Below are 16084 nucleotides of genomic sequence, written 5' to 3' on the forward strand. Positions count from 1 at the left end.
GCTTGCAAGAAGAGTCCAAGGGTTTTGATTAATCTGTTTTTGACATTTGAATCTTTGGAGTTCAAAATAGCCAAACCAAATCTCAATACAATTGATCAACATACATTAAACATTGTGGTGGTTGAGGCAAGCGATTCAAATCCTGTAAGGATTTGACATATATGTAAGTTTTGTAGTATGCAAACTTTCCTCTTTCACAACTCAATAACTAGTTGTCTTGGCTTTGGAAGGTTGAAAACTTCTTAGCGAGACTATAATACTCAGAAAATAACAAAACTTAGTAAAAAACCTATCTTAATTGTTTCTAAACGAATTATAACTAAACCCTTTCAAAAAGGCCTTAGGCAAAGCAAGTTAGAAAAGCAAACTAGTGAAACAAGCAGTATAAGAGCTGAAAGTGAGCATAGCACACAACCATATTGTTCAAACAAAAAACGGACAGAGTTCCCCCCCTCTCTCTCTCTCTCTCTCTCACACACACACACACACACACACACACACACACACACACACACACACACACGGTCTGCCAACCTCTTATACATACACAGACATCCTATCATGCAATCTAGAAACACTAAAATCATGAACTTTGTTAGTGCCAATATACGAATTTCACAACAAATGTTGTATGACATATAGGACATGAACTTAACTTGCACATTTGAATCAAAGAGACTCCTTCATTCAACGAACTATGTTTGACAACTATTGCACAGAATCCCGGCTTTAGGAGTGTCTATTTGCAATACCTTGCTAAAAGAGCCATTCACAAATGCTATGTGACGCCCTTGTCCATATGAAGCCCAAAAAAAAGAGGCTAACTTTAAAGTTCCACCTTTTTCTCCATCTTTAAAGGAAACAATCGTCCCCTATGAGTGAATGTCATGAAGTCCAGGTTCTCAGAAAGGTGTGTGAGCCTAAGAAAGACAGCAGTCAAGAATTCTCTCTCTCTCTCTCTCTCTCTCTCTCTCTCTCTCTCTCTCTCTCTCTCTCACACACACACACACACACTTGTACCGTGTTGCATTACATACAATCAACCATAGGTCATCATACAAGAATAAAGGTAAACCCATGCAGCATATACGACGATATGGGTGGGAAAAATACCCGATACAATCCGTGAGGAATGACATGAACTCTACAGGCTGACTAAATCTGTCAGGTGCTCTCTCCGCACGCAACGATGCAGCGAAACATATATATATACATACACCTTCATAAGTTCAGAATAGTCTGAACTCACAAATTATAAGAAGGAATAAAGCACTCATAAAAATATAAAAGCAAGGGACACAAGAAAAGAAAAGAAAAAACAAAAACAAACAAACTAACTAACTAAATCACTTTGTTTGCTACCAAACAAAACTGGAAAAAACAAACATTATTAACTTAAAAATGTTTTTAGAAAAGGCATGCGTAAAATAAGTTGACGCTTTCCCGCCTTCCCTGCCACAATGATCTCAAGTATCATAGCATATGTGTGTTAAAAAAGGGTTTGCAGGGAAACACACGCAGCTTGGAGAAGATGAAGGAAGCGTAAGGCACACAACAGAGAGTAGTAGTGTGCAATGGAAAGATAAGTTAGCCCTAGAGTGATGGGCGTATATACAATGCACGGGGGAAAAAACTCCTAGTGAGGAAAAGAATGCCCCGGCGGTCCTAAGTGTGTTCACACACACCACTACCACATGTATATGGTAACAAATCCCCCTTGGGAGAGATACGATGAACAAAATCTGGCACATAATGAATAGGGAAGTGCAGGGAAACACGCACAGCTTGGAGAAGATGAAGAAGCGTAAGGCACACAACAGAGAGTAGTAGTGTGCAATGGAAAGATAAGTTAGCCCTAGAGTGATGGGCGTATATACAATGCAGGGGGGAAAAACTCCTAGTGAGGAAAAGAATGCCCCGGCGGTCCTAAGTGTGTTCACACACACCACTACCACATGTATATGGTAACAAATCCCCCTTGGGAGAGATACGATGAACAAAAGCTGGCACATAATGAATAGGGAAGTGCAGGGAAACACACACAGCTTGGAGAAGATGAAGAAGCGTAAGGCACACAACAGAGAGTAGTAGTGTGCAATGGAAAGATAAGTTAGCCCTAGAGTGATGGGCGTATATACAATGCACGGGGGAAAAAACTCCTAGTGAGGAAAAGAATGCCCCGGCGGTCCCAAATGTGTTCACACACACCACTACCACATGTATATGGTAACAAATCCCCCTTGGGAGAGATACGATGAACAAAAGCTGGCACATAATGAATAGGGAAGTGCCATGCCCCGAGTGCATGATCAATCTACAAAGGGGAATAAGCCCAAAGCTTTGTAGAAAGCTTCGAACTTCTCATGAGGCAATGCCTTTGTGAACAGATTTGCAAGGTTGTCCTGTGTTGGCACATACGCCAAGCTGATCTCTCCAGCTAAGAGTCTCTCCCTAACATAGTGGTAATGCACCTCAATGTGCTTTGTGCAAGCATGAAAAATTGGGTTCCTCGCAACTGCCAATGCGCTCTGACTCTCAGTGGAGATGATGTTGGCAGTGTCTTGTCCAACACTCAAAACAACCACAAGGCGTCTGAGCCATACACACTCAACCATAGCAGTGAAGACTGCCCTGTACTCAGCCTCACTAAGGGAAGTGGCCACAGTAGGTTTCTTCTTGCTCAACCATGATATGCATGAACTGTCGAGCATGGAACAAAAACCACTTGTAGACACTCGCATGTCAAAACAACCAGCCCCATCTAAATCCGAAAAAGCATGTAAATCTGGCGACAATGATCCCCCTAAAGATAAACAAACCAAGATGCAAAGTGCCACTGAAGTAGTGAAAAATCCTCTTGACAGCTTGCGAATGCCAATGCTTAGAACCTAGGCTATGCATACAACAAGTGGGAGCAAAAGTCTCTTCATAATATATGCCTTTCTGTTATGCATAACCTTTTGCAAGAAGTCGAGCCTTATAGCGATCAATCTCACCATCCACCTTACGTTTCAGCTTGTAAACTAATGCATAACAATCAAACTAATGCATAATCACATAAGCTAGAAACAACCAAAGCATAACAATCTAATGCATAAGATGCATGACGAGAACCTGAACGTGTACGACTGGACAAAGGTGCATCCAATTTACTATTACGCAAAGTATGTACCAGCCATTTTGGCATACCTCTAGCTTACTCATTCTCAACCCTTGGTATCGCACGACCCACACCTTAGAATGGGTCGGCGAAGAGTCCTTTCGAGGATTCTGGATGTTGTTAGCGATCTCCCTCGATGCCATACAATTCGGTACCAGTACCTCAGTTTGAAAAGGAGGAGATGTCACGTGACACATCCAACCCTATGTGTCCGTGGACAAGCTAGAGCATGACCAGGGTTCAGTTCAGTCAAGTCAGTCTAGAATAGGAAGTGTTCTGGCACTTTTGTGAGTCTGCTCGCAGACCGTTCATGTCCAGACACGTACATGCATATCCTCTGGTTGCACACAGCATGATCATTAGATTTCCATCAGAACCCATCACGAGCATTTTTACAGTGCATAGACCTATTTTTGACATTTTTCACTTATTATTTTTAAGTGACTTTTGTTGGAAACTAGGTAGGGAAAATAGCAAGTGAAGTATATAAGAAAACCTAGCACTAGCACTTTCTGGCAGAAGAGGCAGTAGGAGCACTCGCTCAAAAGGCAACTTCTCAGCAGAACCCCCAGATGCCCTAGCGTTTTTGCTTCACAGCAAGAAGCTAGCGTTTTTGGACCAGATCAGCCAACGTTTTTGCTCTTGCAAATCCCTGGCGACAACAAACCAAGTAGAAGCCCAGTGTTAGCAGATTCTCCGCAGCAAGACTATTTTCAGTCCTAGCGTTTTTGCATCTGCAAGACACTCCAACGTCTTGCAGATTCATCGCGACGGAACATCAAGAACCACCAGCGTTTTCAGTTTTCAGCAGTCAGATACCGCAGTAGAGTCCCCAAACCTCGCAGATCTCACCTTCCCGCAACAGATCCTAGCCGCACGGTCAGATCCAGCAAAGTTTGCAGATTCAGCCCGGAAAACGCAGATTTCAGCATCTGCGTTTCAGCTCGTCATCGTCGCATCGTCATCATCGACATCGTCACCGACATAAAGTCAGAATTTAGCAGATAAATATTTGCAGATTTCAGCCATTAGCGTTTTCACATTTCATCCCGTCTCCTCGTCGTCCTCATCGTCGTCGACATCATCGGCAAGTCCAAGCATTGTAGAGATTTGTGCAATCATAAGTAGACCGCTCTCGCCATAGAGAGTGGGGCCTTCGGAGGAGGGTTTTGACAACATTCTGGTGTCGTATTCTCTTCTCTCAATATCTCTCAGTCTCAGCACCTTCACTCACAGTGTCCATTCACTTTGTTTGTGTCCATTGCACTCTCTCGTTAAAGAACGGAAGGCTCTCCCTTCCCTAAGTAAAAGGAACCTTGAGCACAATTAGGAGCACTCATCTTGAGCAAAGTTCAAGATTCATTTCCGCTACACCTTACACAAGAAGTAGCTGCCTTTGACATACCGCACCATCCACCTGGAGCTCAACCATCTGTGAGAAAAACTCAAAACCCATGAAGCTTTGAAATTCCATCAAAGTTTGCTCTATCAACACATCTTCAACTATAATCTCTATCCAAGGGCGATCATGCATTGTCTAGAATCTATAGCCTATCCACGGACAGCCCTCTGGACCACTAAACACAGGGCACGGTCTATCTGAATATTGTATGAAGACCACCTCAACTTTGAGTGGCCCCGGTCTCACTAGATCTACGGAGATCTTCGTTGGCTTATAGCACCCGTGATCACAATCATCTATGGATAAATCACCCCCTCCCAATGAAAATCAATAGAATCTGGAAACTCTATGGAACGAACAATAGTCACCTTTGCGGAAGGCACAGATGTCATTGTTGTATTGAACACATGAAAGGTATGCCAAAGATAGAAGCCACGTACCTCAACATATTAGGAAGCCTAAACTCTACGGTATTTTTGGAAAAGCTAACTTACTAGAAACCTAGACACCTGACATCCGGCCTTGAAAGTAGCAATATCAAAACCCCGATACCACGAGACCAAAAAGATGATCTCTCTGAAACAGGGAGAGGAGAGCGGGCTATCAAGGTGGAGACAAGCTCCTTTGAAGATGTGATAATATAAAAGTGGGGCAACCAAGAAGTTCTATCATGCCCTCTTCCGTAATGGCCAAAGAAGAAATTAGCCATTCCCTGAAGTTGCCTCTTAAATATGAGCATCTAATCATGCAGCCCAAAATGCCTCTATGACAGAGAATCTAGATATGGTCCCGTATCTTCTGACTCAACACATCAGCAACACTGAAAGATTGAGCTATGGCCTATAGAGAATTCCGACAATCCCACCTTGACTTGACCCAAGTTCCGACTCCAAAGCCATCGCAGAATCTCCAATGAAGCTCAAATAACAATCAGAAAAAAGAATCTCCACATCCCAAAACTCAACCGAAGAATCTTCAGTATCGGACAGCAAGGTAGAACATCAATCAGCACAAGAAATGTATCTTCACTAAGAAACAGTCTGCATCACAATCCAAAATGGAGAGGCTTCAACTTGCATGAAGAAAGACTTGGAGAAGGACAAGTCGAAGGAGCGGATGAGGCCCCAGCCATCCAGCACCACCAACCCAAACCAGCACCACGAAGGAAAAGAAGGGGGGGGAGGGGACTGCCCGCCCCACAAGAGCTGCGACAATGACGACCTCAAACAGCAATGTCGATCAGCGCAGCCACAGCTAAAGTGCAATGGACACAAACAAAGTGGTGAACACTGTGAATGAAGGTGCTGAGACTGAGAGATAGAGAGAGAAGAATATGACACCAGAATGTTGTCAAACCTCCTCCAAAGGCCCCACTCTCTATGGCGAGAGTGGTCTACTATTGATTGTACAAATCTCTACAATGCTTTGGACTTTCCGACGATGTCGACGACGATGAGGACGACGACGAGATGGGCCGAAAATTGAAATCGCTAAGGGCTGAAATCTGCAAATCTTTATTCTGCTGAATTCTGACTCTATGTCGGTGACAATGTCGATGACGACGATGCGACGACAACGCGCTGAAAATGCAGATGCTGAAATCTGCGTTTTCCGGGCTGAATCTGCAAACTACGCTGGATCTGACTGTGCGGCGAGGACCTGCTGCGGGAAGGTGAGGTCTGCGAGGTTCGGGACTTGTTCTCCGATGTCTGACTGCTGGAAACTGAAAACGCTGGTCTTCTTGTTGATCCTATCGCGATGAATCTGCAAAACGCTAAGGTCTCTACCTGATCCAAAACGCTAGGCTGAATTCTGTCTTCTGCTGCTACCGGTTGTCTTGCAATGCAAAACGCTAGGCTGATCTGCTGTTCTAATGTCGCCGGGAATCTACAAGTGCAAAAATGCCAAGGCTGGTCTTGGATGCAAAAACACTAGGGTCTCTTGCTAATGCAGAAAACGCTAGGCCTGCTGGGGATCCTGCTGAAAAGGTGTCTGTTGAACTGAGTTCCTGCTGCCTCTTCTGTCAGAAAGTGCTAGTGCTAGGTTTCTATATATACAAACTTAGTAAATTTGCCCTACCTAGTTTCCAACAAAAGTCACTTAAAAATAATAAGTGAAAAATGTCAAAAATAGGGAAAATAGGTCTATGCACTGTAAAAATACTATTGATGGGTTCTGATGGAAATCAGATGATCATGCTGTGTGCAACCAGAGGATGCATCTAATCCAAGTGTCTGGACGGTCTGCGAACAGACTCACAAAAGTGCCAGAACACTTTCTATTCTAGACTGACTTGACTGAACTGAACCCTGGTCATGTTGTCGAAAGCTGCCTTAGGATCTGGTGCAATCTTTGGCGTAGATGGGGATGGGTCGGAAAAAACTCCTGATGAGGAAAACTCTTCTTCGCCACTCCCATGCTCACCACCTCCAAGCGAAGTATCCATTCCGCTTCGATGATGACCATCCACTGAAGTCTTGGGTTCTTGTGGTCTTGGGTTCTTAAGTTCACGAGGAACTTGGGTTCTTGTGGGTCTTGGTTTCTTGGGTTCTTGGGGGTCTTGAGGTTCTTGAGGTTTTTGAGGGTCTTGGGGTTCTTGAGGTTCTTGAGGTTCTTCTTTCGCTTGCAATCTGTGTTAGAGAAGGATCTTCTCTTCACCCGAGTTCTGCTCTTTTCCGCGGGCGCACCCCTTGACGGCTTTGCGTTCACACCAAGGTTGCTTTCTCCCACCTCACGTTGATTGGCCGGCCGCTAAGTGCACGGTCCGCTCTCAATGAGTGAAAAGAGGCACAAGGGGAGGCTGGACAAGCCCTTCTTTCTTGAGTTTCCTGTCACTCTTCAAAAACACGATTAGGAATCGACACGCCCAAGAGGACTTGGGTTACGTGCGACCGCAACAAGAAAAAAAAAATATGTGGTTCTTATGGTTCTTTTCTTGAGTGATACAGAACATTACCAAAGCTCTGATACCAATGTAAGGTGCAGCGGAAGTGAATGTTGAACTTCGCTCAAGATGAGTGCTCCGATCTGTGCTCAAGGGTTCCCTTTACTTAGGAAGGGAAAGCCTTCCGTTCCTTTAGTGAGAGAGTGCAATGGACACAAACAAAGTGGTGAACACTGTGAATGAAGGTGCTGAGACTGAGAGATAGAGAGAGAAGAATACGACACCAGAATGTTGTCAAACCCTCCTCCGAAGGCCCCACTCTCTATGGCAAGAGTGGTCTACTATTGATTGCACAAATCTCTACAATGCTTTGGACTTTCCGACGATGTTGACGACGATGAGGACGACGACGAGACGGGCCGAAAATTGAAATCCCTAAGGGTTGAAATCTGCAAATCTTTATCTGCTGAATTCTAACTCTATGTCGGTGACGATGTCGATGACGACGATGCGACGATGACGTGCTGAAAACGCAGATGCTGAAATCTGCGTTTTCCGGGATGAATCTGCACACTACGCTGGATCTGACCGTGCGGCGAGGATCTGCTACGGGAAGGTGAGATCTGCGAGGTTCGGGACTTGTTCTCTGATGTCTGACTGCTGAAACTGAAAACACTGGTCTTCTTGTTGATCCTATCGCGATGAATCTGCAAAACGTTGAGGTCGCTACCTGATCCAAAAACGCTAGGCTGAATTCTGTCTTCTGCTGTTGCCGGTTGTCTTGCAATGCAAACCGCTAGGCTGATCTGCTGTTCTAATGTCGCCGGGAATCTACAAGTGTAAAAACGCCAAGGTTGGTCTGTGGATGCAAAAACGCTAGGGTCTCTTGCTGATGCAAAAAACGCTAGGCCTGCTGAGGTCCTGCTGAGAAGGTGTCTGTTGAACTGAGTTCCTAATGCCTCTTCTGTCAGAAAGTGTCAGCGCTAGGTTTCTATATATACAAACTTAGTAAATTTGCCCTACCTAGTTTCCAACAAAAGTCACTTAAAAATAATAAGTGAAAAATGTCAAAAATAGGGAAAATAGGTCTATGCACTGTAAAAATGCTCTTGATGGATTCTGATGGAAATCAAATGATCATGTTGCGTGCAACCAGAGGATATGCATCTAATTTTAAGTGTCTGGACATGCACGGTCTACGAACAGACTCACAAAAGTGCTAGATCACTTCCTATTCTAGACTGACTTGACTGAACTAAACCCTGGTCATGCTATAGCTTGTCCACAGAGACATAGGGTTGGATGTGTCACGTGACAGCAGGAAATGATAAAGATGCATCAAACAAAACCCCCACATCAACTTCCTACAATTGAATGGGAAGCACGCAAAAAAGTTCAAAGGAAACATAAAAGCAATATCTTGAAAACAGATGGATGCAAGACATAAAAAAGTGGTTTGTGATGCCTCAATAGACTTCCAAGTGAATGAAGATTTTCTACAACACCAATGTATTTTGGCTTGAGAGGAATCCAATGGGTCATGCTTCATACACTACACCACCCATATTGCCCTGAACTACAAAACCATGTTCTTCCCTGATAGAGCAAATTGTACTCACTTTTATATGCTTGAGCCTATCCCCTTGTTAACGATACACACTATTGCAGCCATTCAGCTTAGCTCCCACTCCTTTCGATGTGAGACAAGAGTCCCATCGACTATGCACAATAAGCTCACTACAAGTTCGAGAATCTTAAGTGTAATAGACTTGGAAACCCCAAGCCAAAGATCAAGAGGAACACGCGAGAGAAAACTGCAAACAAAAGAACTGAACTTGAATAGACACACACACAGAGCACGGTGGAGTTTCGTTCCCTGACGCACTGGCCCCAAAGACTGGCGCCTCTTCCAGTATTTCCTCATTGTTGCTTCGCAAAGGTGCAACTCTCCGAGGGCCCACTTCTCCGAGACTCTCCGTCCAGATGCTCTCCAGAGATTGGCCCAAGGGGCTCTTATAAAGAGTACAAGGGATGCCTAAAAGGAAAGCCCCAAAAGATCCTAAACCAAAAGCACTTTGAAACCAACCAATAGCCTCACTAAAGGGCGGTAGCTTTGGCTTTCATCCGATCAATACTTAATTTAACTTGTACTCTAAGACGCAAAGTAACTTCACAAATTAACTTGTAACTAAAATTCAACACTTCAAAACAAATCACGACTTGGTAGCTAGAATGCTGCCAAGTAGACAATGACACCCTGTTGGCCCCAAAGGTTGGCACCCATTTCGATATTTTTTCATTCCAATTAAACTAGAGAAAACCTGTAAAATTCTACGAGCTGTCCCACTGCTATTGGGCTGAAACTTGCCTACTCTAGCCCAATTTCAGCAACATAACGACAATAGAAGGTTTCACAGACAAATCCCCATGTACTAGGTGACTTTCCACGCGAATTAAAGCACTTTTGCAAACCTGGTGAGAAAATAGAGCACGCTAAATTCTCTCTTTTCACCCTTTAAAACGCCCCAAAACGCCTATTTAGCAATTCCCTACCTTCCCCGAAGCTCCTTGGATCTTTAGGTATCAAAAAGGGTTTAAACCTGCAAAAAAATTACGGCTCTTTGTTTTGGGCTCCGTTTTGCATGTTGGTCGCATCTGTAGCAAGCCCTCGTGTTCCCGCACCTATTGGGCTACTTGTCCTTTGATTTGGACGAGAATTCTCGCGAGAAATCTCTTCGAATCAACCTGTACCTGCTGGGGATGAGCAGTTAGCTAATCCGGTACATGTGCAAGAGGCTCTTGCCTCAGCAATCGCACATAAACCCACATAAGTGTATATACAAATGAATAGCCCTTCATCTGGGCATCACGATTTTGTATTCATAAGGGGAGAGAGGTGCACCAGACAAAATCATCGTGCTACATAAGACAGAGGAGAAGGCAAGCTTTCCATTAAAGTTGTGATCGCCTGCACCACCTACTCACACACACGGTAGTAACTTAATGAAGTCAAATCAGCTCCTCGAGTTAATTTCCTAGTACCCACCAACTTATGAAGTGTCGTGTGGGGCCTAAATGACTTTAACGGAGCCTAGCCACCCTTTTACTACTGGATTTCAATGCCGATTGGCCCAACCAACTAGTGGCTGCCTGGCCTTCACTGCTGCGGGTGAAACTCTTGGACATAGCCCATTTCACACTCGCCATACAATGTCTGGCCATTTGTGACTTCAAAAAGAGTGTCCCAAAAATTAAATAAAAATCAAGGGAAGCAAACCAACAAATAAGGTTAGTGTTTGTCACAATCTTGTGGCATACCCCCTCTTGAAATCGCAAGCGTCCTTGATTGCATGCCAGATATACATGCCATAGATGATTTAGTGTGATTAGCACCCTTTTATCATAACATGTATCCATAAGAAAGGTCATGAAACATAGATACAAATGAATTAATGAAACCTTCATACTTTTCCCATTTTTGTCTATCATAAAAATGAGCATTGTACTTTTAACACTTGTCAAACAATGGGCACTTCTATTGCATTGAATCCGTACATACATATGATGTGCTAGCTCCAGTATCACCCCTCTTTCGAACACGTTGAGTTGGGGCATGCGTGGGTTGTAAACCAAAGGCTTCAAGGTCAAGCTGCAATACATTTGGTGACTCTAACAGTTCACTCTCTTCCATCCACTTTGCATCCATAGGTGGATAGTTTTTGAACTTCACCAAATAACGTCTTGCAACTTTCCCCTTAACTTATCTTTCTTTATGTGCCAAAATTTGCTAAGGTACCAAGATCTCATCAAGTTCCTCAACTTCAGGTTGATTTTCATCTGGCATATCTTCCGGCACATCACCCCCAGCATCACACCTCTTTCGAACACGTTGAGTTGGGGCATGCGTGGGTTGTAAACCAAAGGCTTCAAGATCAAGCTGCAATACATTTGGTGGCTCTTAACATTTCACTCTCTGCCATCCACTTTGCATCCATAGGTGGATAGTTTTTTAACTTCACCAAATAACGTCCTGCAACTTTCCCCTTAACTTTTCTTTCTTTATGTGCCAAAATCTGCTCAGGTACCAAGATCTCATCAAGTTCCTCAACTTCAGGTTGATTTTCATCTGGCATATCTTCCGGCAACCCACAAAAGGTCTTAAAAGACCCATGTTCGAAGGAACAAGTATCTACGCCACTCCGCTACCTTGCAGGGGGCTGCTAAAGTATCCCACTGGCTGCAAAGAGTACGCAACAGCTAAGACCTCGATGCAAAAAACCTAACCTCAAAACCCGTCCCAAATATAGCATTGTATGATTAGACCATGTCCCATTATATGGCATATAAAACATTGGTTTGGCCTCCACGTGACAACAATCCTCTGTGTACAAATCACTCCCTTCCACTCAAAAGCATCAATCTCAAGGAACTGCTTCGAGGGAGCCTCCCAACCACCTTTACAGATGGGGCAGATGTATGTAGGTGTACGAAACGCATGAAAGGGGTGCCAAGATAGATTCCATATGCTCCAACATAACAGGCAACCTGAGCTATGTAGGAAGCTTTGGAAAAGCAATTTTCACTAGAAAGCGAGGTACCTCTCACATATGTCCTCAAAGCCAACAATATCAAAATCCTTGTACCTTGGAACAAGAAAACAAGCTTTTCCTAAATGGAGAGGACATAATGCCATGAGAGCAAACTTCAAAGGCACATTCTTCTAAAGATGAAACAATAATTAATGTGCTCCGACATAAAAGAATATATTTCTCAATACGCCCATCTCTGAAAGTCATAAAAGCCCACAATCAATATCAAATAGAGCTCCTAGAATATAGCATCTGCTAATATGACCACAGAGGCTTTGTTAGAGAGAAAATTTTGATTCAGTCCCCTATCTCAAGTTTCTCTTAGAAACTGAAAGATGAAGCCATATATATTAATTGCAGGCTCCTGAAATCCTTCTACTATCCCTTCCCCAAACCGGACCACCTTTCTCTCTGCCCACGGTAATAAGTGTCTGAATTACGATGTGTCTGAACGTGAGTGAGTGTCTAGGTGTCTGTATTGAGTAATTGTGTGCTGTGTGAGGGTATGTATGTGGGTATGTCACTGAGATGAAAGTGGTGAATAGAACCTTAACCCTGCTTGAGAAGTCACGTATCAGTGGAAAAGGACAGTGTGTCAATAGCAGGCTGGGGTTATAATGCAGCGGCCACAGGCAGCAGAGTAATAGCTGTTGGATGCAGCAGGAGGGAGCTGAGCTAGGCAAAATGACGAAGCAGCATGTAATGGCAGCTGGGTGTGGCGGGGGGTGACAGGGAGCTGTTTATACCCTGCTACTTCTATGCTAGCAAAAGTAGGGAGACGCTGGGGTTGAAGGTAAGTACGGGACGGGAGCAGGACTGTGACAGTACAGCAGGGGAGGACATAGCAGAAGCAATAAACAGGAGACAACAGCGTTGTGGCGTCTCCTCTCTGGCCCATGATTTGTGCTAGCCAAAAAAGTTGCTCTTTTTTCTTGCAATCTTTCTGCTGCTACCTTGCAATCTCGGCCACCACTATTGCAAAACTGCTGGCATCAAGAAAGTGTTTGATGAGTGGAAGAGCATTAATTAGGAAGTTGACAGATGCCGTTAGGATTAAGTGCCGTCCATATCGACAAAATAAGAAGCAAGGAACTGCCTTGCACACAGCAGCATATCAAGCTAAGCTAGTTCACACTAAACCTTGAGCATTGCCACTGCAGGCTAATATCTTCCACTTGAATCACAGGACGTGAACTGAACAGATTAACTAAAGGACTTTCTCATCACATAACCTCCAAAAACACAGGAGCGATTGAGCAAATTAACTAAAGAACAGTCTCACCGCAAAACCTCAAAAGCACAAGTAACTTTGAATATAACTTTAAATAATATGAAACCTACTATACATGTTGATGAAATCAGAAACATGCAGTGCTTACCTATCTCCCTCCAAATCAGGTAAAATTGGAAGGAACTGCCCCGGGACTCTTAAAGCAGCCCAAAAGCAGAGAGCAAGACTGACGCAAATCTCTGTAACAACCTGGATTGACACACGATTTTGAATCAAGAGCATTAAAAAAATCACGTCCCCTCATTGAGGTAAATGGAAAAGTCCTAGATGTAGAACATACTTGAAATGGTGGCCAAAGAAACTCCTCATCTCTGACCTTCAGAATGCCCCGATCTATAAATTTGTTAAGTATGTCAAAGTCATTATCTGAAAGCTCTTTACTGACAAAAAACATAAACAATTTGCTTGACAAACCTTGCAAAAAAGCAGCTAGGCTAAAGGTGCCTCGTGAAATAAACAATAAGATGAAAAATGGGGCCAGCAAATCAATATGAGAGCAGTTCAATTCAAGCAATGCAGGCATATGGCAATCAAACGGGCAGACAAATCATGTATCCAGGCAGTGAGGTCGGCGTAGTATCCCCAAATATATATATCTAAGGGTCACATTCACCACCGAGTGAAAGTTGTCTATGAGCAGTCTATGAACAGGCTGCAAAGAGGATGGGGGCCACATGTGGCTAAACTCTTGCGAACAGTTCACGGCGTTCTCATAACTTTAAGAGAACAGAATTTGCAGCACAGCCTCTGATGACAAAGGCACTTTTCTAGACCTCACTCTCATTCACAGGGTTCAAGAAATGGATCATGTATAGAACATCATAGGCATCACAAGTGCAAAGCATGATAGAGTCACACAAGGTATCCCCTAAGAGTATGGACTAGATTTGGCTTGAACTATGACCCTTTCAATATGATCTATCAACCGCCTTCAATTAGCTCTCACTAGGGAGAGAAAACAGTTAAACGTTGTGACCTCTAGTGGCTATGGACAATGCGGACATGGGATGATTCATCCAACCCGTTGCCTACAAAAGATGGGAGTGTTATCATGCCACTTAAGCAAACCTAGACTGAATCTCGAAAAAATCCCAATTCACCAGTAAAAACGAGTGCCGGTCAATCATACCGATGGTAAAGGGGGCCAGCTTCAAGAAGACCGGCTCTAAGATGTCAGGTGCAGCGGAAGTATTTAAGGATTTAGCTCGGTACTAAAGGGTTCTATGTCGACGACAATGACAACGACGACGAGGTACCGAAGGGTTCTGTGAGTCCTTATGCTGAGATAGGCAGGAGCCAAGCCAAAACACAAGGGGTACTAGGTGTTGGGGTATTGTGTCGACCACGACGACATCAAAACTGCTAGCGATGTCGATGGCTCGAATTTGCAACCATGACGAGGCAAGGGCTGAATGTTATCGCTGAGGACGACGACGGCTGAAATCTGCTGGCTGTTCTGGCTGAAAACGCTGATGATCAAGGCTGAAAACACTGGCTGTTCTGGCCCTCCAGGCTTCTAGCCCTTCTTCTCCTGCTGCCTCCTCTGCCTGTCTCTAACGCCCAAGAGCTCCCTTTAAAGGTGCATGAGGTTGGGTCAAGCAGTCATCCAAACAGCCCCACGACCAAGGAAGATGTAGGTTGATAATCAATAGTTAATAAATGCCAGACTAAAAGGTGGTTCACATGCGACCAAACACCTACATGCTAAAATGTTGTCTTGTGCAAGAGAGGGTATGCAACTATGACCTGCCTGAACATGCACGTCCTTCTAGAGGCTCACACAATGCCATGCCAGATCCTAAGCTAACCAAGACTGACGCGAGACGGTAGCAGAAGCTTGTCCACGTGGCGTAAGTGCAGTGCGCACGTGACATCCCCCCCTGTTAAAGGTGAGGCACAACTGCCGAACTTCCTGTACTTCTGATGTTGAATGCTTTTGATGCTTGTGGATGCATAAACTCCTCCAAACTAGTGGATACTGCGGATGTAAGTACTCTTGCGATGTAACCACCGACCAACCGAGTTACTAGGGCCTTACTATTGTCACAACATACCAGCCTTGATGCTAACTCTGCCTTGCAAGCAGGTACTACCACTCGAATAGTCCTGGCGTGAAAACATTGCCGATGAAGCTAAAAGGTAAGGGTTTCCAAGAATTGCTTGTCGACGGAAGTGAATGCACGCTACATGCGAATGCGAATGCAGAAGAGGGTTAGGGATTCTCCAACTCCTTCCATATCCGCATTAGAGGCAAGTAGATCTTGGTACTCAAGATCTGGGTTTTTTTGTATCCGATGTCGATCTTCCTTCAAAGACATGACGATGAAGATGGGAGTTGGTATTGGATGCTTGATACTAAGGGTGCTGAGGCTAATAAGTCCGGGATAGGGACATGAAGCTTCTCTACGTAAAAAAACCGGAGAGAGGTTCTTTGGGTTAGTTCTTGGTTCTTTGGGTGCTTGGGGTTCTTCCCTTGAGTTCCCGAAGCCGAAGCACGCACAGAGCTCTGATACCAACGTCAAGTGCAGAGGAAGTGTTCCAAGGATTTAGCTCAGATCTAGTACTCCGCACAAACACAAGGGACACTTTACTTCACTTGAAACAACTGAATTAAACTGAATGAAAAAGAGAGACACCAGAGAGAGAGAGAGAGAGAGAGAGAGAGAGAGAGAGAGAGAGAGAGAGAGAGAGAGAGAGAGAGAGAGAGAGCAAAACGTCGGGTCCCAAACCCTCAAGGGCCCCCTTGCCAGCAAGTACT

At 44.3% G+C, this 16084-nt stretch overlaps 1 protein-coding gene across 1 annotated transcript in view; it reads right to left on the reverse strand.

The window, feature by feature from the left end:
• Positions 1-573: 573 nt before the first annotated feature.
• Positions 574-16084, reverse strand: part of LOC147466056 (membrane magnesium transporter-like protein) — a 63556-nt gene continuing 48045 nt past the window's right edge. The window contains exons 2-4 of the mRNA XM_086523589.1: positions 13607-13659; positions 13415-13515; positions 574-920 (exon numbers count right to left, since the gene is read on the reverse strand). Of these exons, the coding sequence (XP_086379715.1) occupies positions 827-920; positions 13415-13515; positions 13607-13659 (248 nt within the window). The 3' untranslated portion in view covers positions 574-826. The remainder of the gene's footprint in view (positions 921-13414; positions 13516-13606; positions 13660-16084) is intronic.

The sequence above is a fragment of the Adiantum capillus-veneris genome, chromosome 1 (assembly GCF_014529385.1).
Source record: "Adiantum capillus-veneris isolate H3 chromosome 1, ASM1452938v2, whole genome shotgun sequence".
In the NCBI taxonomy this organism is placed as follows: Eukaryota; Viridiplantae; Streptophyta; class Polypodiopsida; order Polypodiales; family Pteridaceae; genus Adiantum; species Adiantum capillus-veneris.